This window comes from Argentina anserina, chromosome 4 (genome assembly GCF_933775445.1).
Source record: "Argentina anserina chromosome 4, drPotAnse1.1, whole genome shotgun sequence".
Lineage (NCBI taxonomy): Eukaryota > Viridiplantae > Streptophyta > Magnoliopsida > Rosales > Rosaceae > Argentina > Argentina anserina.
The window spans coordinates 20712179-20735247 of NC_065875.1; the positions used below are offsets into that span (position 1 = coordinate 20712179).

The 23069-nt window shown below is 37.4% G+C and overlaps 2 protein-coding genes and 1 pseudogene across 2 annotated transcripts; 2 read left to right on the forward strand and 1 right to left on the reverse strand.

Moving 5' to 3' along the window:
* Positions 1 to 796: 796 nt before the first annotated feature.
* Positions 797 to 3617, reverse strand: LOC126792739 (NADH dehydrogenase [ubiquinone] flavoprotein 1, mitochondrial). The gene is made up of 2 exons (XM_050519207.1): positions 3511 to 3617; positions 797 to 2462 (listed from the first exon to the last, which is right to left on the reverse strand). Exons 1-2 carry the CDS (start codon positions 3511 to 3513, stop codon positions 1005 to 1007), a joined length of 1461 nt encoding a protein of 486 aa, XP_050375164.1. The 5' UTR covers positions 3514 to 3617; the 3' UTR covers positions 797 to 1004.
* Positions 3618 to 8355: 4738 nt separating this feature from the next.
* Positions 8356 to 11523, forward strand: LOC126792372 (uncharacterized; annotated as a pseudogene).
* Positions 11524 to 21784: 10261 nt separating this feature from the next.
* LOC126792373 (uncharacterized) lies at positions 21785 to 22267 on the forward strand. Its single transcript, XM_050518808.1, has 2 exons — positions 21785 to 21893; positions 22071 to 22267. The coding sequence occupies exons 1-2, from the start codon at positions 21785 to 21787 to the stop codon at positions 22265 to 22267; spliced, it is 306 nt and encodes a 101-aa protein (XP_050374765.1).
* The last annotated feature ends 802 nt before the right edge of the window (positions 22268 to 23069 follow it).

Here is a 23069-nt window from a genome sequence, read left to right on the forward strand (position 1 = left end):
TTCAGAGTGAAACTTCACTCTGGATAGAGACTGTATATATATATATATACGGTTGCAAGATATTTGTAAGCAACCATGTTGGTAGGGATGGCAAACTTGAATTGGGGTGGTTTACACCCCCTAGATTCGATTCTCCCGCAAAACATTCTCTTTTTCCTTTAATACAAGGACCACGTGGCAGAAAAATGAGGAATATTTTATGGAATCTTGAAAATATCGTGAAATGTTGCCAAATATCGGGAAATTTCCGGAAATTTGTTTCGTACCCTAAAAATATATCGAACCCTCAGAAAAAGGAAAATTTCACCGATATATCATGGATTTTTTCGATTTTTTAGTCATTGGCCTCAAGGCTTACGCCTTGATGAAGCTCTTCCGAAAACGCCTCGGCTAGGCCTTAGCCTTTTAAAACATTGGTCTATCTAATTAGCAAAATGAAGTAAATTGATCAACTGAAAACCAAGAGCTAAAAGGGAGAAAAGATTGATCTCCCGATTTGTGGACAAGTCACTACTTCACTATGAGGGTTGCAAAAAGCTCTAAATTAAAGTGTCATCATCTCGGGGCCTGTCAAACTGTCATAGTCATAAACAGCATAGCATCGAGAATTCACCAGGTTAGAGTCTGGATTCCTTAGTTCTATACCACCTAGTTATGCAACAACGCAACGTAATGACCACCGTGAGGTCAATATAGTCACTAATCTTATTGCTAAATATCAACACATGAGATAAGCTCACACCATCAACCTGGGTTAGCCTTGCAACATTCTAGGAAAATTACCGTTTGGCTCGAGTCAAAGAAAACCCACATGTATATATTGATCCAACCAGATCAGGCAACCTGATAGTTGGTCTTACAACAAAATGATATCAAATGAATTCAAAGTACTCAAGTTGAAGTTACTTGTATTGGTTTTCTCCTTTGTTTTTTTATTTTCAGAAATCAAAGGAAGAAATGGATGCATACTAAAACTGAGGCAACACTCAATCTGAGGAAATCACCTAGGCAGCTGCCTCCAGCAGCTCCCTCTCAGCACGCTCCCTGATCCTCCTCTCCATCTCTGGCCTAAAGTGCCTTATCAGTCCTTGCACAGGCCAAGCAGCAGCATCACCCAAAGCGCAGATAGTGTGCCCCTCAATCTGCTTGGTCACCTCCTGAAGCATGTCAATCTCTTCCAACTTTGCATTTCCAACTTTCATTCTTTCCATGATCATCCAAAGCCATCCAGTCCCCTCTCTGCATGGTGTGCATTGCCCACAGCTCTCATGCTTGTAGAAGTAAGAAAGTCGTGCAATTGCATCCACAATGTCAGTTGATTTATCCATCACAATTACAGCTGCAGTCCCCAACCCAGATTGGACAGCCTTCAGTGCATCAAAATCCATCAACACATCATTACATATGTCCTTGGTAAGCAATGGAACAGATGAACCACCTGGAATTACTGCAAGTAAATTATCCCATCCACCCCTGACGCCTCCACAGTGCCTCTCTAATAACTCTTTCAAGGGTATACTCATCTCCTCTTCAACAGTGCAAGGCTTGTTCACATGTCCTGAGATACAAAACAATTTAGTCCCTGCATTGTTCTTTCTCCCAAAGCTAGAAAACCACTCTGGCCCACGCCTTAAGATAGTGGGAGAAACAGCAACTGTCTCCACATTTGTAACAGTAGTGGGGCACCCATATAATCCTGCATTAGCAGGAAAAGGGGGCTTCAATCTTGGCTTGCCCTGTTTGCCTTCAAGACTCTCCAGAAGAGCAGTTTCTTCACCACAGATATAAGCACCAGCACCAAAATGGATATGAACATCAAAGTCATAACCAGATCCACAAGCATTTTTGCCTAGTAACCCAGCTGCATAAGCCTCTTTTCTGGCCTTTTCAAGGTTCAATCGCTCATTCACATATTCACCTCTTATATAAATGTAAGCTGCACTGGCCCTCATTCCTACGCCAGCAATGAGGCAACCTTCTAAAAGCTTATGTGGATCATGGCGCATAATTTCCCTGTCCTTACAGGTTCCAGGTTCACTTTCATCAGCATTGACAACAAGATACGAAGGACGGCCATCAGATACCTTTGGCATAAAAGACCATTTCAGGCCAGACGGGAAACCAGCACCACCACGTCCGCGGAGGCCAGACTTCTTCATTTCATTAACAATCCAGTCGGTGCCTTTGATAACCAAATCTTTGGTTCTGTACCAGTCACCTCGCTTCATGGCACCTTTAAGAAATGGGTCATGCAATCCATATAAGTTGGTAAAAATTCGGTCTTCATCTTTCAAGCCACCAAAATGGGTTTTCTCCGGAGGTGGGGGAGGTGGGGGAGGTTGAGGAGTAGTAGCAGTTGATGCAGCCTGAGTGCTCAATAACCTATACCCTAATCCCCACTTTGCACCATGATGCCGGGCCAAAACCGCCCTCTGCAGAGAAAGAATACCCTTGATGGGTGCCTATTGATTACATGAAAATACCAAATAAGTCAGTTCAGATAACTTATGTGAGGGGAACTATATGCCTATAACATCTCTCCTTCACTGTTAACACAAACAAACAAACTGAAGCTCACACAAAAGTGTATCCCAAAAGCTTGCACGAAATATTCAAACAGCATAAAGAATCGCAGCAACAATGAACCCACAGTATTTACTTACAAATTTTTATTCATAAAGATGGTAATACAAGCATCGACACATAAGTTATGCACATGGATAATTTTTCACAATTTCTAGTTGTATCCCAACTAGTTTTTGCTCCCAATCATCTTAGCTGAACTATGATAGTTTCAGAGACTTGTCTGACTGAACTAAGAAAGAAACCGAATGAAAACTCTTTGGTACCTCTAATGAATTCTTCTTTGCATATGTATTGGGACTCAAGTGAACAGAGCTGACCCGAAAACTCCAAGGTGATTCCCCATCAAATACAAAACAGCTTTTATCCAAACAAAAGCTCAAAACCAATTTCTAGCATAAAACTGAAGTACATTGTTAGCTGGAGGAGAATACTTCTACCTCCAGGAAATTGGTATGCAAGTCTGCCCAAGATGCCTAATGTTATCTCCCAGAAACCAAAAAACCAGAAACAAAAACACGAAATCAAATTGGAAGCCAAAGTCAAAATCTTTCTACAACCAAGCCTCACCCAGAAACTGGGCATAGCTCAGTAAAGCTCCAACACATAATTCAGACCTAACCAACACAATTCCAATTACATTCTCTTTCCATTTTCAGCTACTTTCCTTAAATAATCGAGCACCCAAAACAGAACCAGAACCAGACCCAGAAACACAACAGATACCACAGCAGATCTACTAAAGACCCAGCTTTCAATACCAATACTACACAATCAAATCAGACCAAACATATATATATATACTGGTACTGGTAGCAACAACAAAACTTAACCCAAATCGTAATGAATCCTAAGACGGCAAATAACTGGGTAGAAATAAACTGCAGTAGATTAATGAAAGGGAATAAAGAGATTAGAGATGGGTACCATGGTATGAATCGCAGCAGAGGAACCCTGCCTGATGCGCCTGAGAATGAAGAAGATCAAATTAGAGAAGAAGTGGGAGTGTTGCGAAGTAAAATGGGGCAACCCGAAATTAAAGTACGGTGTTATTCTGTGACACGTTGATGTGGTCTTTGCTTCTACGGATCCAGGGGTTGTGATTGGGCCTGCTTCTGCCTAACTCATAAAGTACAGAAACCGACCCGACTTGAATTCTCAATTTTTTTGTTGTACCAAAAGCATACGTTTACATGTGAATATCATCTACATTTTGTGGCATAATTCATGAAGGATTTGTAGATCCTTTTATATTGTCTGGTATGGATAATTTGGAGTTTTGGGAAATAATTGTAGCGAAATTATCTTATAGGTAATTCTTTTAAATGTTTTGCAGGACTGTTATCGGAGTAATGTTGTGTACATGCACCTTCCATCAACTTCTAGTGTTTCTATAGTTTTATATGTCCTCCCAAATTCACCTCTCGTTGACATTCATTATCACGGGCGACCAACGTACGTTCTTCTTTCTCCGATCTTGTCATCTACTAACATATTGACGACACTTCTGGCAAAGAGAAGCTACGGTAATGATGTACTAAACTGTGTTCTATATATTTCCCCATGAGTAGTGACAAATTTTGTTTTCATAAATCTTTAATTGAATAAATCTTTAATTGAATAAATCTTCCTTTGTCTGATGAAGGTTGAGCATCTTGGATTACCTCCGACCATTTCACCATTGAAAATACAACTCGTAATATCATTGATTTAAACTAAGTAACTATATATATATATATATATAACTAATATGTTGTTCAGATTTTTCTACCTAGCAGCATCTAGGATCGAAGTTGTTGTTACTTGTAAATCTTTCTTCACCTCATTTTCTTGCGAGTTGAATTATGACCAGGTGAAGTGTTTTCTGGTTTTCTTTTTGCAATCTTGTTTAAGCCTAGGTCCCCTTCACTGCACTATGATTTCATAACTCAAACAAATTTCAAAGTCATAAATGATGAGGTTTGCTCTATAGGAACATATAACTTCATGTTTTCTTGAACATTAGTGACTCAATCTTAATCATAGTTTTAAAAAGCGCGATTGAGGTGAGCCTTAAGGCGTAAAAGGCCTTAGTCTTAGTTGCCTAGGTGCCGAGGCGCAAAAGGCGCACACTAAGGCGTGCAAGGCGCGTTTTGAGGCGCGAAAGACGAATGTCTCAAAAAAAATTTTAGTTCAAGAATTTCTTTTTGAATAGACAATTTTTTATTTTAAAAATTATTTTTTTGAACAGGATCTTTTAGGTTTTGAGATTGAGACTTTAAAAAGACCACCTCTACCGATCCCCTCCACCAACCCTATGTTGGTGTTGGAGATGATGTTATTGGAGGTGTCGATGTTGGAGGTGATGGTGATGATGACATTTGGATGATGATTTAAATGTTGATTGATAGAGCGTTAATTAAAACGTCTATAATAAACTCTGTAAAACATCATCGTTAGTATAGAATAAGCAGAGATCGTTCTTTCCGGGGAATTGAAGGGAACTCTAAACTTTTAGTGTTAACAAATAATGGGGGGTTTGAGATTGATTATTAACTACTAAAATAAAACCTAAATTATTATTTACATGATCGACTTCTCTTTAACAAACTTAAACCAAATTTACCATTACACCACATAATTACAAGTTCGAACCTATCATGCATTCTAATTCAACCAATTACATACTTTTTAGACACCAATACAATTAGAGCCTTAGGGGATCATCTAATCGTGCAAGATTTCAATTAACATTTAGATTGACTTAGGGCCTAATCTAAATTTGCATGCAATCGAATTCAATAACACTTAGAGTAGAAATCAAACAAGATTACATTTAAGCACCAAATCTTTTTTGGAGACATGTTTCATGTATGACGTCACCCACCATGGTTTCACATGCAAATTTCCAAAAATTTTACCACTTTTAATCAACACAAATCGAACCTACTTAGGGCATGATTCGAATTTTATCAATATGGTTGATGAATCTAGCACTCAAACACAATCTTAGGGAATGCATCCAAGCACTAAATTCATATGCACATATCTGAAAATTATCTAAAAGTATGAGAAAGATGATTATAACACAACAATAGAAATACAAACTCATTAATTATAGAAAACCATCAATTCGGCAAAGATCCAAAAATCCAATAAAACAATCTGAAAATTCTAAAACAAATACAAAACCAATATTTCCACATAAATAACAACTTACAATCTTCATAGATAAAGAATTGTAGATTAATACAAATAGACGAAGCCATGGAGATGAGTTGCGAGAATCACACGTTGTAGGAACATTGGAGGTGTGTCTTCAATAGTGAAACTCGGTGGAGATGATGATAGTTTTGGGGTGGACGACTTGGCTAATTTGTGAGGGAAATTTATGGTGGTGTTTTGGTAGAGTTTTGGCTCTTGAATGCTAATGAGAAGTGATGATATTTGAGAGGTGAAGCCATGTATATATAGAGGAAAGATGGAGGGTTTGAAATTGCTTCTTTCTTTCTATAATAATGCCATGCTTTAATTCCTTAAATCATGGAAAGTTTTATTCCCTAAAACATGCCATGCTTTAATCCCTAAAACATGCCATGTTTTATGCATTTAATGATCATCTTCTATTTAATTGTTGCATGACTTGACTCCATCTTTTTTTCTTTAATTATCTCTTCAATTCAATCTGAAAATAAGAAAATAAAATCATAAGTAAGAGATAATTAGTTTCAAAACCTAACAAGGATTCTTAGTCAAACTAGGACTCTAGACCAATTATGCATTTTTAACTCATGTAAGCACAAAAATACATCCAATACCGCTCAAGACTCTTACTACGACTCAATGACTCAATAGTACAACAATAAGGGCTAAACAAAGTACAAATTGAGGTAAAAACATGTTAAGAACGTCGCACAAAGTGCTCCTATCAGTGATATTCTAATTGATGATGATGACGATTTTAAAGCTTGAAGCTAGTCCAAACATTGTTCTTGTTAGTATTTTAATATATGGATATATGTTATGCAAGGTGATTTGATTAACTGCATGATTTTGATATGTATTTGTTATGAAGGAATAACCATTTATCATGTCTATTTTGGTTACAAATCATGTTATATGTAAGACAACGTATAAGACTAATCAATGCACAAGTATAGGAATTCATACATAAGGCTTACGCCTTTTACCTCAAGACTTACGTCGTGGTGAAGCTCTTCCGAAAACACCTAGGCTATGCCTTAGCCTTTTAAAACATCGATCTTAATAGCATTGAAACTGTCTTATTGATATATATATCGTGACCTTATCTTGAACGGTAGAATTATACATATAATCCTTTGTATTGGTTCCATCGTCTTTATAGGGCAAATCAAGCGCAGGCCAAATCCGGTTTGTAATAAGTTGAACTACAAATGCATACGAGACAAGCAAAGTCCGTGCATGGATATTCATTGTCTCGTTAAAAATAAGAGTGACCATGTGCTAGTGTTCTTAATTATATTATCACATAGTTTATCTGGATAATATCATAGCTAGCCAACATCTTTGGCATCTACTTGGGATTTTGGCCAAATGGACACTTGCAAATTTGTTTGAGCACGTAATACAAACTTGGTTTGTTAAGAAGTTGGCTTGACAGCTGAGTCATTTTGATAGTTTATGGTCAAGTTTTAGTATAGTCCAAGTAGTCATTGAGTAATTGAACAGATTCTGAACTGAATCTATAGATCTGATGAGTTCATCTTTGTAGAACTAGTCGATCTCCCCCTTTTTCAAGATTAAGCACTTACTCATGAGTTGTACGTTATTGGTTTTGCAGCTGCTTTTGCTCTATTCTTTTACTGATCGTTTAGAAGACACGAGACTAGAAATCAATTTTTTTTATCGAATGTAATTTTGTGCCTAAAAGGCGCGTTTTGAGACGTGAAAGATGAATGTCTCAAAAACAAATTAGTTCAAGCATTTCTTTTTGAAGAGACAATTTTTTTATTTAAAAAAACTATTTTTTTTGGACAGGGTCTTTTAGGTTTTGAGATTGAGACTTTAGAAAGACCACCTCTACTGATCTCTTCTACCAAACCTATGTTGGTGTTGGAGATGATGTTGTTGGAGGTGTCGGTGTTGGAGGTGATGGTGATGATGACATTTGGATGATGATTTAAATGGTGATATTCTAATTGATGATGATGACGATTTTGAAGCTTGAAGCTAGTCCAAACATTATTCTTGTTTTTTTATTTCAAGACTAGTTAGTATTTTAATATATGGATTTATGTTATGTAAGGTGATTTGATTAGTTGCATGATTTTGATATGTATTTGTTATGAAGGAATAACCATTTATCATGTCTATTTTAGTTACAAATCATGTTATATGTAAGACTACATAAGGCTTACGCCTTTTGACTCAAGACTTACGTCTTGATGAGGCTATTCCGAAAACGCCTCGGTTACGCCTTCGCTTTTTAAAACATTCGACACAACCTGAATTTCCCTTTTTAAAATTTTTTCCCCCGATTTTCCTTTCCTTACAAGGAAATTGAAAACAAACTTTACTAGTCTTTTGATTCCAATCGGGACTATTTCCGCTCACCAAAATCACAACCTCGATCTATTAGTCACGCATGCCCACCTGTTTTATCTTCCCTCTCTGTTTCTGCCATCTTCTTCTCCCTGACGCAGACAAACCCAACTAAAACCAGACCTAATATACCTACACTCGCTCACAAAGCCACTCACACTTTCTCCGTCTGAGCTTTCACAGCCGTAACAACGAATCAAACTAATTACAATGACAGTGTTCGCCGGAAAATCGCACGTGTTTCCTATCGACTATGAAGCCAAAGTGTCACAGAGGCTGGTCGACGCTGCCCACGATGACGATCCGCAAACGGTGTGTGAATGTCTGGACGATCCTTTTATCGACGTGAACTACGTCGGAACAGTGTGTTTGAAGATTAAGAAGACAGAGATTGTGTTGAAAGGTGAGTCGGCTCACGAGGTTGGTGTCGAGTACGAGGAGTTCAAGACTCAGGTCACCGCCTTGTTCCTCGCCGCTCATTCCGGCAACTTGGCCGTCGTCAGAAAACTAATGGTGGTTATATATATGATTGATATGATTTTTAATTTGCTTTTAGTTATTTATTAGCCGGAATTTTCATTTTTCCGATGTCGAGCTGGGTTTTTGGTCGGGAAATTGTATCGTATCCAGATTAACGGTTGTGGTTAACTGGTTACTGTTGAGAATTTGAAATTTTGAGAGGTACTGTAACTGACTTGAGGCCAAGGTCAATCGAGCATTGATGAGCTGCGATATGGAGAATCATACATGCTCCCTTACAACAATAATTTTTCTTGTTTCAAAATTTGATTTCTACAACTGATATGTAACTGCAATATGTAAGGATTTTCATGTGTCAGAGTTATGGAGTCAATTTGAAACTATGTTACAAATTTCAGTTCAAAAGAATAACGTTGAGACTTGAGAGTACCAGTCTTGATGTTCAGGAGTTGAGGCTAAATTTTATTGATTTGTATGTGCTAGAGTTATGGAGCCAATGTGAATTTGAAACTGTTTCGAGGCTACGTGACAACAGCAGCAGTGAGGCAAGGCCACACAGAGATACTTGAGGTTGTTATCAATGCCGGGGCATCTCAGAAGGCCTGAAAGGAGGCCTTGTTGGAGGCAAGCTACTTGGGCCTCGCTAGGCCGGTTGAGATGCTCATGGCATCCGAGTTGATCCGTCCTCAAGCTGCTGTACATGCTCTTGTTTCTGCTTCATACAGAGGGTTTGTTGATGTTATAGACACACTCATCAAGGTACACAGATTATTTTCTTGTACGCATAACTGTGTTTGAAATTGACAGTGATGCTCTTGATTGGGTGCAGTGTGGGGTAAATATCGATGCAACTGACCGAACATTGCATCAATCTTCGAAGCCATCACTATATACCAACGCCGACTGTAATGCTCTTGTAGCTGCCATTGTCAGCAGGCAAATTTCGGTTGTGAGACTATTGTTGCAGGTTAGCAATTTTCAGCTCCTAAGAGCTTTATATGATCAGTTACTTTTTTATTTTAAAAAAAAGGATGATCAGTTACTTAAATTTTGAACAAATTAACAGGCCGGAGCAAGAAAACAAATATCAAAGTGAGTCTTCGAGGCTGGTCCTGGGATTCAAGTACAGGAGAAGAGTTTCGTGTGGGTGCAGGACTAGCTGAGGCTTACAGTTTGACCTGGTGTGCTGTGGAGTACTTTGAAGCCAGCGGTGCTATCTTGCGAATGCTCCTACAACATGTCTCCCCTAACATTGCTCACTTTGGGAGGACTCTCATCCACCATGCTATATTGTGCAATAATGAAAGAGCGGTAGCTGTGTTGTTGAGTTGTGGAGCAGATGTAGAGGTTCCAATTAAGACAACTACTTCAGAAACTGAGTATCCCATCCACATGGCTTCGCAGTTTGGGATAAGTAAAATTTTCCAACAACTGATCAGTAGTGGCTGCAATGTCAACTCTCGAAGTGACTCTAGAGAAACTCCTCTCATGATCTGTGCTAGATATAAACACCAGGAGTGTTTCAGAATTCTTGCTTCCAGTGGTGCCGATTTAGGCCTAATCAATTCCTGTGGTCAAAGTGCAAGTGTGATAGCAGAGTCAGCGAAGTGGAGTCTTGGCTTTAAAACAGTAGTACTAGACTTGATTCGATCTGGGAAGGTTGTTCAATCGAGCAATATGACAATCTTTTCTCCTCTATTGTTTGTGACTCAAGAAAATGATGTTGAGGCTCTAAAACAGTTGATCGATTCTGGATGTGATCTCAACTCTCAAACTGCATCTGGAGAAACTTCACTAATGACCTGTGCAAGACATAACACCAGGAATGCTTCAAAGTTCTTGCTTCAGATAGTGCCGATTTTGGCCTTGTCAATTCTGGTGGTCAAAGTGCAAGCTCAATTGCAGAGTCAGCTATGTGGACTCCTGTCTTCAAACAAGCTATCCTGGAAAGGTTGTTCGATCAAGTAACACATCAATATTTTCTCCTCTGATGCTTGTAACTCAAGAAAAGAATGTTGAGGCTTTGAAACAACTGATTGAGAGGACAGACATCGATGTTGATGAGCAAGAGGAAAATGGATACTCGGCTGCCATGATAGCTGCAGCAGATGGTAATTTGGAAGCTCTGAAATTGCTTATCTGTGCCGGAGCTGACTTGAATCTGCAGAACAAACACGGTCAAACCCCGTTGGACCTAGTAGATAAAACTCAAAGTGAAGAAATTGAAAAATTATTACTGGATCATGCAGTTCAAAACAGCCCAAATAATAGTTCTCTCGAGTTTTATGCTCTACATCTTGCAGCGCAGCACGGAGACTTGGAGCTGGTTCATACATTGATAATTCATGGTTATGATATTAATGCTTTTGATGCTGATGGATACACTCCATTGATGTTAGCTGCAAGAGCAGACCATGGTAAGCTGTGTGAGCTCTTAATTTCTTTTGGGGCAAGATGTGATATTGTGAATGCAAGACATGAGACTGCACTGTCTCTTGCGAGGAAAACTGGGTCTAAAAATGATGCAGAGAAGGCTATATTGAATGAGAATGCACTAAACTTGTGCTGGGTGGGAGTAATGTCAAGAAGCACACAAAATGGGGTAAATGAGCTCCCCATAATAAAAGGCTGAGACTGGTTGGGGCTGCTGGGCTTCTAAGGCGGGGAAATTCAAGTAAGAGAAATGTGATCTGCAAGAAGGCAGAGGTCGGGCCTAGTGATGCGTTCAGGTGGAGCAGGAGGAAGTTCGACTGTGATGAACCAGGGATGTTCCATGTTGTGACTACAAAAAACAAGGAGCTGCATTTTGTGTGTGAATGTGGGATTGAAATGGCAGAGTTGTGGGTGAGAGGGATCAAGCTTGTGACAATGAAAGCTATCTTTGGCAAGAATGAATGAGTGAAAATGTGCTGTTGTGCAATAGAGATCTATTCAGTATTTTATACCACTCATTGTAATCCTTTCCTTGTGCATTGTGGTATTATTCTGCCTTTAAAGAATAAGCCTCCTTGAACCAGAAGTATTTGTAGATCACTCTTCTGAAACTTCTTTCATTAGTTAAAACTTCAACACCAAAATTTCTGAAGCTTTTGGTATATCTTCCATGAGTAAACATTTATATAACATAGTATAGAATTGCAACTTGAACACAAGTTTGTGCATTAAAGGAGATGCTGATGAAAGAAGCCATGGATCAGAAGCCAGCAGTGAGCTGCAAAGTCCAAAATAATAGTCAATAGCAAAAAACAATTCCGGTGCCAGGATTCGAACCTGGAAGAAACAAAGATTTTCCATTGCATGTGCTACACCGGATTTGTTGTTTAATTGTATACTATATATATAATTATTATTTACAGTGAAATATGAAAACTACATACTTGTAAAAATAACGGTTTTTTCATGAACCCCGATTCTCTGTTCTCAAAAACCTTCCCAATTCTTCTTCTTCTTCTTCTTCTTCACTATGCAAATCTCTCTTCGATATGATGATTACTTGGCTAGCTAGCATGCCTCAAGGGAAGGGATTGCAGATTGGAAATAAAAGCAATATGTTCAAGAGCACATCATTCTCTATCAAGTACATGGCCGAGCTCAAATACACTGTTTTCAAACCTAAAACTCACTTAGCTTGTTAAATTTCTACTCAATTATTATATAACATAGAATCACAACTTGCAAGTATGGAGATGCTGATAAATTAAGCTAATGGATCAGAAGCCAACATACACCATTTTAATTCCAAATAGCCAAATTCTCTCGAGCTCAGATGCAGCTTGCAAAGTCCACAAATACTTAGCCAGTAGCTGCTCCATCGATTCCTTCAAATCCTATGTCAAAATATAAATTACACTCCATATTCAGAATGTTAGAACTTGAGAAAATCAAATTAGGGTATGTGCTTTTGGCAAAAATAATTTTCAGTGAATAAGAAAAATAATTTCCGGTGCCAGGATTCGTGGATACTTTGCAGCTCTATCAAGCTTACAATTTTGATGTTGCCTGCTTCCTTCCATCAAATGAAATGCCAAGTGATTTCACGTAGTTGTTAGGTCTGAAAATTTAACCACCTAAATAAATAAATAATGGATATGGTAAATTAGTCAAGATTACTAGCGGGAGAAGCTTGGCAAGTTATTTTTCGTCCATTCACCTTACTTATCGTGATTGCTCGATCAAAAGACAGTTTGCATGGCTCCTCTTCTGCAAAGATTACTGGTAAAAGGTTGAGCGACTCACTTTTAGCTTTCTCTTCATCTTCATTTTGTCAGTCACAACCAAACTCTGGAAAATAAAATTCTCATAAGGACAAGCGATGAAGCCACCGTGTAGGGAGTGGTGGAAGCTCTGCCTCATTTTTTATCCCTGCTTTTTAGTAGCTTCCTCAGCTGGGAAAGAAATAGTTTGTCATCAAACCCTTTTAAGATTCGACTCTCCTTGACCTCGAAGCTTTATTGGGCTGGGGTCAATTTTGGGTTTAACGGGATTGGATATGATTTTGATGTTGCGATATTGAGTGATTTGTGGAGTTAGATCTTTTGGGGTGTCTCGAGTGAGGATGATGTGTTTCATAGTTATGAAGGGAACGAGAGTGTGTAGGTTCTTACCTGTTCTTAATCTACTGTTTGAGGTGGTGCATTCAACTCTTATCGATTTTAACTTTAAATTTGTATTGAAAATAAATAAATTTGCATGCTTTAGTGTAGGAATGTTACTTTAACATTTTAGTGACACCATGCTATACAGTAGCCTCATGACTCATATAAAAATGACGATTGATTTGTGTAATTGATTTTAATTCATCTTTTTTTCTCCCTTAGTAATCAGTTTTTAATTTAATTGGGATATTCTTTTCAGGTGTGTGCAGATTTTGTAACTGATTTCTATTCTTATACAAAGAAATCTATATTTTGGTAAATCACTATTAGCACGAGGTAAATTGTTAGCCGGTAACTTAAAAAAATTTGATCCTTAATTTAGGATTATTCAGTTATCGAAAAAGCAGGACATTAGTTTTGATAGTTGTCATATGACTCTTTATTCTATAATCAATTTTTTTAGTTATTAGATGATGACTGTATTCTTATCTCAGTTAGATCTTTAACTTTCATAGTTTTGTGTTGCATGTGGTGGAATGTGTGGGATTACAGTAATTCAAAAGAAATAAATTTACATGTTCGTGAATTTATCCATGCATGTATGAGGAGGAACATTGGAATTATATTTGTAAAACCTTAAATTCAAGAGCTGCCATCATCGGTTCAGAATCTTATTGGGCGTAGACCTTAAGTTTAAGCAACTGCAGAAGACTTAAATTACTCCCAAACAGCTTGTACAAGTTAAAGCTCCTTGAGTCGTTTTCGCTTAGTGGCTGTATAAAACTACACAAATTGCCTCGCCGGTTCATTTTGTGCTCTCTAGAAGATCTGGACCTCGGAGGCTGCACATTTATAGAGGAAATTCCCGATTTCTTTACTAGCTTTCCCGCATTGCAAGTCTTAATTCTAAGTGGAACCATGATTGTGACAATACCTAGCTCCCAGCATCAGACAGATTTCAAAACTCAAGCATCTGTTATTGAATGGTTGCACGCGACTTGAATCATTGCCAGTGCTCCCATGTCTTCTAGAAAAGTTGGATGCAACAGAGTGCAGGAGAGACTGTGTCACTTTCAGTCTGCAAGGAGGACTGAGGGACATACCTTTCTAGGATGATTTGAATGAATCTGCAAGGCGCAACATAATGGATGGGGAACGCTTCAGATTTATGCAAGGAGCAACATACCTTTCTAGGATGATTTGAATGAATCTGCAAGGAGCAACATAATGGATTATGCACGCTTCAGATTTATTGCACGTGTATGACGTTTATACAGGCATGGAACTAGGGAGGGGCTAAGGTGTGCTACAACCCTTTGATAGTCACATATTTATATGATTTTTATTGTGTTAATTATTCCTTTTACTTAGCTATTTTGTTATGTTTTTATATTTTAAATTAACTTTATTTATTTTTACGTATTTTGAAGTGAAATAAAGAAAAAGAGAGAAGAAAGAGAGAGAAATCAAATTCCTAACTCGAATATTTTGATAAGAAGAAAAAAATGTGAAATTTCGGTAATTTTCCGAGCACCACCACTTTTGGTGGTGCCATGCATTTTCGGGCTAATTTTATTGAGGAGCAAGGAAGAAGCAACACATTGTTCTATCACAACTAGATCCCATTTTTTTAGTTGATATTTAACTACACCATTTCTCTCTCTTTCTCATAAAATTATGGATCCCCATTGTCCAAAAATCCACACATATATTATGCAAAAATCTAATTTGATTTTGAGTTTAATCATCACCTCCAGGTCCATCATTACTTATATCATTCACTTCCTCTATGATCACTCACCACACTCACTACATCATTATCTCTCACTTTTCTCTACTTTTTCCATCACCACTCTCCTCTATAAAAACCTCAATCACCACTATCTCCATACACACCATTTTTTCACAACCAACCAAGAGAGAGAGAGAGAGAGAGAGGGGGGGGGGAAGAAAAAATAGAGAGAATAAGAGAAGAGAAATGGGAGAAGACGGACATGGAGAGCCGAAGCGAAGTCACATTCAATCTCCTCAAGCTACAACTCACATCTCTTCAAGGTGTTAAAATCTCATCAAGCCTCCACAAGAAAAAGGAAGTTCGGTCTCTTCTCCTTTAATTCATCTCTCATGTATTCTTTGATGCTTTTATTCAAGATTATGTGTAACTAAATTCCTTGATAGTTAGGGGCTAATCAAAACTCTAGATATGTCTTTGATTTCATACTCTAATTGATTTATATAATTTTAGATGAGAATTTCTTCACTGATTGTTCATTGATAATTCTATTGCATGTCTCATTAGGTCGATACTTTGATGTATGTTTTAGGGTTTTATTATCTTGAATATGTATATGACCGACATATCGTTGCATATTCTCTGAGAGATAACAATTCTTTGCAGGGATTTGTTTGAAGTGATTCCTTAATAATCTAAGGCTACCGACATTGACCTTAGATTGTTTGTTGTTACTCAAACGTTCTTAGAACTTCATGATTTTAATTATTTTGGTCTAGATACCGATATTTAATAGATCTATTAATTGAGAATATAGTTAAGTCGATACCTACATTTCACTTAACATGACAAGTAAGAGAACGTAATATAATTAATGACCTAACGACATTGGCTTAACTGTGAGTGCATTTATCTATAATTATTGACATTGTTTTGGGGTGATTGAAGCATATCTAGTGGTAGAGAGAAGTTCCTAGCTATTGTTTTTCTCATATCTACATCCATATTTATTAATATTCTGTTTTTAACAATACTTTTGTCTTATTTATTTTTGTTCACCAATCAAACCAATTCTGAATACCCTTCACATTTGTGTGTATTATGCCATTGTGTCTAATTAGTGTTTATTTAATTTCGTAATTTTTGGTTGAGTCTAGATTAGCAAATTAATTAGGTTTCTGCTCCTAGGTCCAGTCTGCCAGATTTCTGGTTTATGCGTCTGTTTGTGTTTTTAAGTCTTAGTTTCACCAATTTTCTGCGAGTAATGATCCCTATTTGCCATTTACCACATTACTAAAATTGGTTTGATAATAGGGTATTTTTGTAGGTGCTTTTGCGTCTATCAAATTTTGGCGTTGTGTCACCAGGGATTGTTTAATTTTATGTCTTAAAAGTGTTTTTTTTTAATTTTTAATTTTTAATAATTATTAATTTTAATATTTAATTTAATTTTTTAAAATTTTAAATTTTACTTTTATTTTTAATAGTTTTGCTTTATTTACTTTATTTTTCTTTTAAGTCTTACATTATTTACTGTGTGCATGAGCTTTTTGTATGCATACTCGACATTTTACAAGCTCTAAACCACTGTTATTTGATCCATAAATTGAGAAAGCAGCAAAGCTAAACATGAAACAACAGAGACTACAGGTGAACACGAGTAACAGTGTTGGTGAGGATTATGAGCCTAAACACCATTCTAATTCAAAGACTGAGTTTGAGGAATAGCAACGTGTTCCAAGGCCTCCACCATCACCACGACCAATGGCTGCGAAACTTAAGGAGTCCTTTATTATGGGCACATGTGCAGTAGATTCACCAATTGTGCTACCAGAAAATTTAAGGGCTTACTCAATTCCCCCATCTCTGATTTCGAATCTACCACACTTTAGAGGTACTCATCTGAAGATCCACAAGACCATCGTAATGAGTTTACAACACAATGTAGAATATAGAAGTCAACAACGGTGGATGAGAATGTTGTGAAACTTATTCTTTTTTTTCTTTTTCCTTGAAAAAGCAAGCAAAGACATGGTATAATTTACTGGCTTCCCAATCCATTGACTCATGGGACAATATGTGTGCTGCATTCATGAAAGAATTATATTCAGCCTCTCGCACCAAGAATTTAAAGAAGCAGATCAGTACATTCAGGCAGAGAGATGAAGATGAATTACATGAAGTGTGGAGTCAATTCAGACATCTACTACGACAATGCCCCCATCACAAGTTTGATCTCAACACTTAAATGAAGTACTTCTATAAAGGACTGACTTCACTCAACATGCAAAAACTTGACTCGACTTGTGGAGGAAATTAGTGGAATCAGACTGGAGCTGAAGCTTAGGAAATTGTGGAGAATCAATCAGATAATTAAAGACAGTTTCAGTCTAGAGACCGATCTATGGGTACCAGCAGAAGATCCTTAAATGATATTACCATAGATGGAGCCATAGAGAAGAGATTGAGTTCTATGGAGAATGACATTGCCTTAATTGCTAGTGCTATGAAGGTGAATAAGAAAGCTACCGTTGCCACATCTCAAGTGGTTTATATTATTTGTTCAGCTAAGAACTACCTTGCAGAAGATTGTCCTAACTGCATTGCAGTTGAGGAAGACACCAAGAGGAGGATGTGAATTTTGTTTATAGGCAACCCAACACATATAATGAGAATAGAGATCGTCCATTCCTTAGCTACCGAAGCAATAATGTGCTCAATCCTCCAACTACTCCATCTGGATTTCAACAAAGACAACATGTAGGGGATATGCAGAAATTTGGCTAAAGACGTGTGCTTCAACAACAATAGGCTCCAGATTAGACATCAACATGAACTTTAAATTTGGAAGCTATGATGCAACAAATGATGTTTGATAGAAAAAAGGAAAGAGGAAAGCAATGTTTTTCGCCAAGAGATGGACTCAGCAACAAGGGAAGGCAATTGACTTGTTAGAGCGCCAAGTGAGTCAAATCCAGCAAACTCTTGCACAAGTCAACTGAGGACGACTTCCCAGCATCACTCTTCCTAATCCTAAGGGTCATCATGAAGTCAATGCAATGGTTTTAAAAAGCGTGAAGGTGGTGGATGCAGCTCTAGTGGTCAAGAAGCCAAGAAGAAAGTGGAAAGAACCTGTATTAGAGCAGATTGTGCCTGAGGTGCATCAAAACTCAGTCTGGGAACCCCAACTCAATCCGTTGAGGAATTCTCTCAACCTGTTGAGAATGCACCTGGAACAAACATTGAGTCAAGACCGAAATCAGCCATGGTATATCCCTTAACCTCACCTTTGATTATCACTAATGTGCCTTTTCCTAGTAGGTTATAGAAACAAGTGAAGGAGGAAAGAGACAATGAGATCTTAGACGTCTTCAAGAAGGTTTGGGTGAATATTCCATTGTTGGATGTGATCAAGCAAATTTCTCAGTATGCAAAATTCAAAGAGGACTTGTGCACTTCAAAGAAAAAATTCAAAGGAACCGAAACAATTGTCTTGAGTGAGAGGGTGTCCGCTGTGCTGCAAAGAAAGTTACCACCAAAGTTAGGTGATTCGGGATGTTTCACTATTCCATGCACTATTGGTGATCACAGGTTTGCTGGTGCTCTTCTTGATTTAGGTGATTCCATAAATTTAATGTCATATGTTGTGTATGATAGAATGAATCTTTTTCCTACTGGGATAACCATTAAAATTATGGATCGATCTAACTGTTACTCTAGAGGTATTATAGAAGATATGCTAGTGCAGGTTGGTGATTTGATGTTTCCAGCTGATTTATTTATATTAGAGTTGGAAGGTGAACAAGTGCCCTCTGAGATACTATTGATTCTTGGTAGACCATTCTTAAGAACAACTCGTACTAAAATTGATTGTTATGAAGGTTCACTTAGCATGGAAGTAGCTCGAGAAAAGATCAAATTCAACATCTTTGAAATCCCCAAGCACTCAAATACTGATGATATGTACTCTTGTTATTCTAATGATATTTTTGAGAGTTTTGTGTAGGAGTTCATTCAGTACTCATTGGAGGAGGACTCCATGTGAAAAGTCATCGAAATGGCTGGTAAAAAGAAAGTTTCAGCACAACCGGTTCAATCTATTGAGGAAATTTCTCAATATGTGGAATTTGAGCATGTATTTGAGATTGCATCAGCTGAAGACCTTGAGATGGATGAGGAGTATTATGAAATGGAGAAGGCATTTGAATCTTTGCCATACATGACAGGTATGTCTCGTAAACTCATTCCTCTTCCGGTTTCAACTAACGTGCTTGCTCAATCTATTCGGAAAGCGCTCGAGTTAGAGCTCAAACCTTTACCTGAGCATTTGAAGTATGTTTTTCTCGGAGATGGTGAAACTTTACCAGTCATAATTTGTTCAAAGCTCTCACAGTTGTAAGAGGAGAGGTTATTGACTGTTCTAAGGGAGTACAAGTAAGCAATTGGATGGAGAGTAACCAATTGTCTAAATAACGGTTATCGGCATCGTATCGGTTTTATAAAATAAGGATATAACGAGGATATATCGAGATATATCGGATTATATCGGATTTATCGTTTTTACTAATTTTTGATTAAATTTAATATATTTACAAACATATACTTCAAAATCTACCAAATAAACTTGAGAAATTAAAACTTATACTTCAAAATGTACCAAATAAACTTCATAAAAAAATATTTGATTGTTTTGACAATTAAAATACATAAATAGTATTAATTAATAAAAATAGAGATGATCATTCATCATAAACTCTCTCGTTATCGAATGTTATCGACGAATCTTTCATTTTCTTTAAATTAATTTTTCAAAACGACGTGTTTTAAAAAAAATTAAAAAAAGCGCCGATATACTGGGTCAAACTCGGTTTGACCTGATATATCGCCATTTGACATGATTTTTCGGGTTGACCGATATAATAGACCGATAAGCAACATATCGTATCGTTTTCTTAATATCGGGGATATATCGGGATATTTAGAACATTGACAGTAACATATATCAAGGGAATATGTCCCACTATGTGTACTCACATGATACATTTAGAGGAGGGAGTTAAGCCAACAAGAGAAGCTCAATGTCGACTGAACACCCCCATGTTGGAAGTTGTCAAGAAAGAAGTGATTAAGCTCTGCGATGCCGGTTTAATTTATGCTATTTCTGACAGCAAGTGGGTTAGTCTTGTGCAGATAGTCCTCAAACATTAAGGAATTACAGTAGTAAAGAATGATGAGAACGTGTTAGTACCGTAACGTGTGCAAACGGGATGGAAAGTGTGTATTGACTATCGCAATCTCAATGCGAGCACACGCAAAGAACACTTTCCCCTACCGTTCATTGATAAGATGTTAGAAAGGTTAGCAGGTATGCATATTATTATTTTTTAGATGGTTATTCAGGGTACAACCAGATAGCCATACACAAGGATGACAAGGAGATGACCACCTTTATATGCCCCTATGAGACTTTCGCTTACCGGCGGATGCCCTTTGGCCTATGCAACGCGCCTGCAACGTTTCAACAATGCATGATGAGTATTTTTTCGGACATGGTTGAAAAAATCATTGAGGTATTTATGGATGATTTTTCGATATTTGGTGATTCTTTTGACCTGTGTCTGCATCATTTATCCATGGTTTTGAAACGTTGTGTCGAGACTAACCTTGTTTTGAATTGGGAAAAGTGTCATTTTATGGTAGAACAAGGTATAGTTTTTTGACATATAATATCTACCAGGGGGATTGAGTTGATAAAACTAAGGTTGATATTGTGCGTATTTTACCTCCTCCTTCAACTATGAAGGAGGTGAGATCTTTTCTTGGACATGCATGATTTTATCGTATGTTTATTAAGGACTTTTCCAAGATAGCCCGACGATTATGTGCACTGCTCCATAAAGATGTAGCCTTCAACTGCACAGATGAGTGCTTGAAGGCATTCAACAAGCTCAAAGAGCTTCTGACGACCGCACCCATCATAGATGCACCTGATTGGAAAGTACCTTTTGAATTATGCGGTTGGTGTTGTGTTGGGTCAACATCCAACTAAGTTTCTCCATATCATCTATTATGCTTTCAGGACTTTAAATGATGCACAATTAAATGACTCAACTACAGAAAAGGAATTCTTAGCTGTGGTCTTTGCTTTAAAAAAGTTTAGGTCTTACTTGTTAGGAACTAAAGTCATTGTTTTCTCTGACCATACTGCTTTGAGATACTTGATGACCAAACATGATGCAAAACCCAGGTTGATTATATGGATGTTGTTACTTTAGAAATTTGATATTGAAATCAAAGATAAGAAAGACACTGAGAATGTGGTGGCAGACCACCTGAGCAGGATCACACATGGATCTAAAGCAGAGGAGGACTCATTGCCTCTGCGTGATAGCTTCCCTGATGAGAAACTTTTTGTTCTCAATGTTTTTGAGCCTTGGTATGCAGATATTGTTAACTAATCAACCTGGGTTTTGCATCTTGGTTGCAGTCGATTATGTTTCAAAATGGGCGGAGGCAGTGGCCATTCGTACTAACGATGTTGTTGTTGTTTTGAAATTTTTGAGATCACTGTTATTAGATTTGGTACTCCCAGGTACATCATCAGTGATGGAGGTTCCCATTTCTGTAACAAGTCTTTTGCAACTTTGCTCAGGAAATTCAATGTTCATCATAAGGTGGCAACACCTTATCATCCTCAAACGAGCAGGCATGTAGAAGTATCCAACAGGGAGATCAAACAATTTAGACTGTTAGACCAACGCGAAAAGATTGGAGTCAACGCTTAGATGAGGCATTGTGGGCATACAAGACAGCATACAAGACACCGATTGAAATGTCTCCTTATCGAATGGTCTTTGGGAAAGGCTGCCATCTTCCGGTAGAGCTTGAACACAAGGCATATTGGGCTATTAAGCAGTTTAACTTTGATATTGATGATGCAGGTGTTCATAGGAAATTACAATTGAATGGGATAGATGAGATTCAAAACAATGCTTATTAATCCAATCGAATGTACAAGGAGAAAACCAAGATGTTTCATGATAAGATGATTAAAAGAAAATCTTTTGTTGTTGGGCAAAAAGTCTTGCTTTTCAATTCGCGTCTATGTTTATTCTCAGGTAAACTTCGGTCTAGGTGGAGTGGGCCTTTTGTTATACTTAATGTGTTTGCTCATGGTGCAGTAGAGGTCAAAAATCTAAAGAATAGGAATACGTTCAAAGTGAACGGACATATGCTCAAACAGTTTTATGAGCTTGTAGCAGTGAGAGATATGGAAGAAGTACATCTTCGTGATCACGTGCTAGTAGAGCAATGATTATAAGTATTGTCTAGCTGCTGACATTAAACTTAGCGCTACTTGGGAGGCAACCCATGTTGATGGAAAAGCTTGGATTCCATATTTGCATTCTTTCATTCTTTCTCCTTTGTTATTTTTCATGTTTAATGTGTTTTGTGATGTCATAGGTCTTCTGCTTCATACTTGTTTGATGTGTTGCATGCTTTAATTTTATTTTACATTGAGGACAATGCAAATTTTCAAGTGTGGGGTGAAGTTTATATGATATCTTGAAGTTTATATGATATCTTTGGCGTCTATGTTTAGATTTGTGATTTTGAGTCTTTTAGGTATGCTTTTTGAATTAAAAACAAAAACAATTTTTTAAAAAAGCAAAAAAAAATGTTTATAGTCTTGTTGAAGTCTTAAGGCCCTTAACTAGTCTATAATGTGCTTATATCTTCTGAAATTGTGACTAAGAGTGCAACATGTGCCTATGTTAGCTGAGTTTCTTTAATTAATCTTGATATATATTGCATGTGTTAATATGTTGTGGATGCAGAAACGAGTTAACATGGTACAAATTCATTAGCATGCTTAAACATAGTTGAAATTCATTAATCTGTGAGCGATTGAGCCTAAATGTAATTATACATGCTTTCTTTGTTGTGTGTCAATTGCTTGCCGTAGATTAAGTTAATGGACTCTAAGGATTACTAGAATTTGCTCTTGTGTTTGTCAAAACTTATAGTCATTATATATCTTGATTGTGATAAAGGCACTTAAGATCTACCACCATTGCTATATGTAGTCTGTGACCTATATTTTGTGTATACAAGAT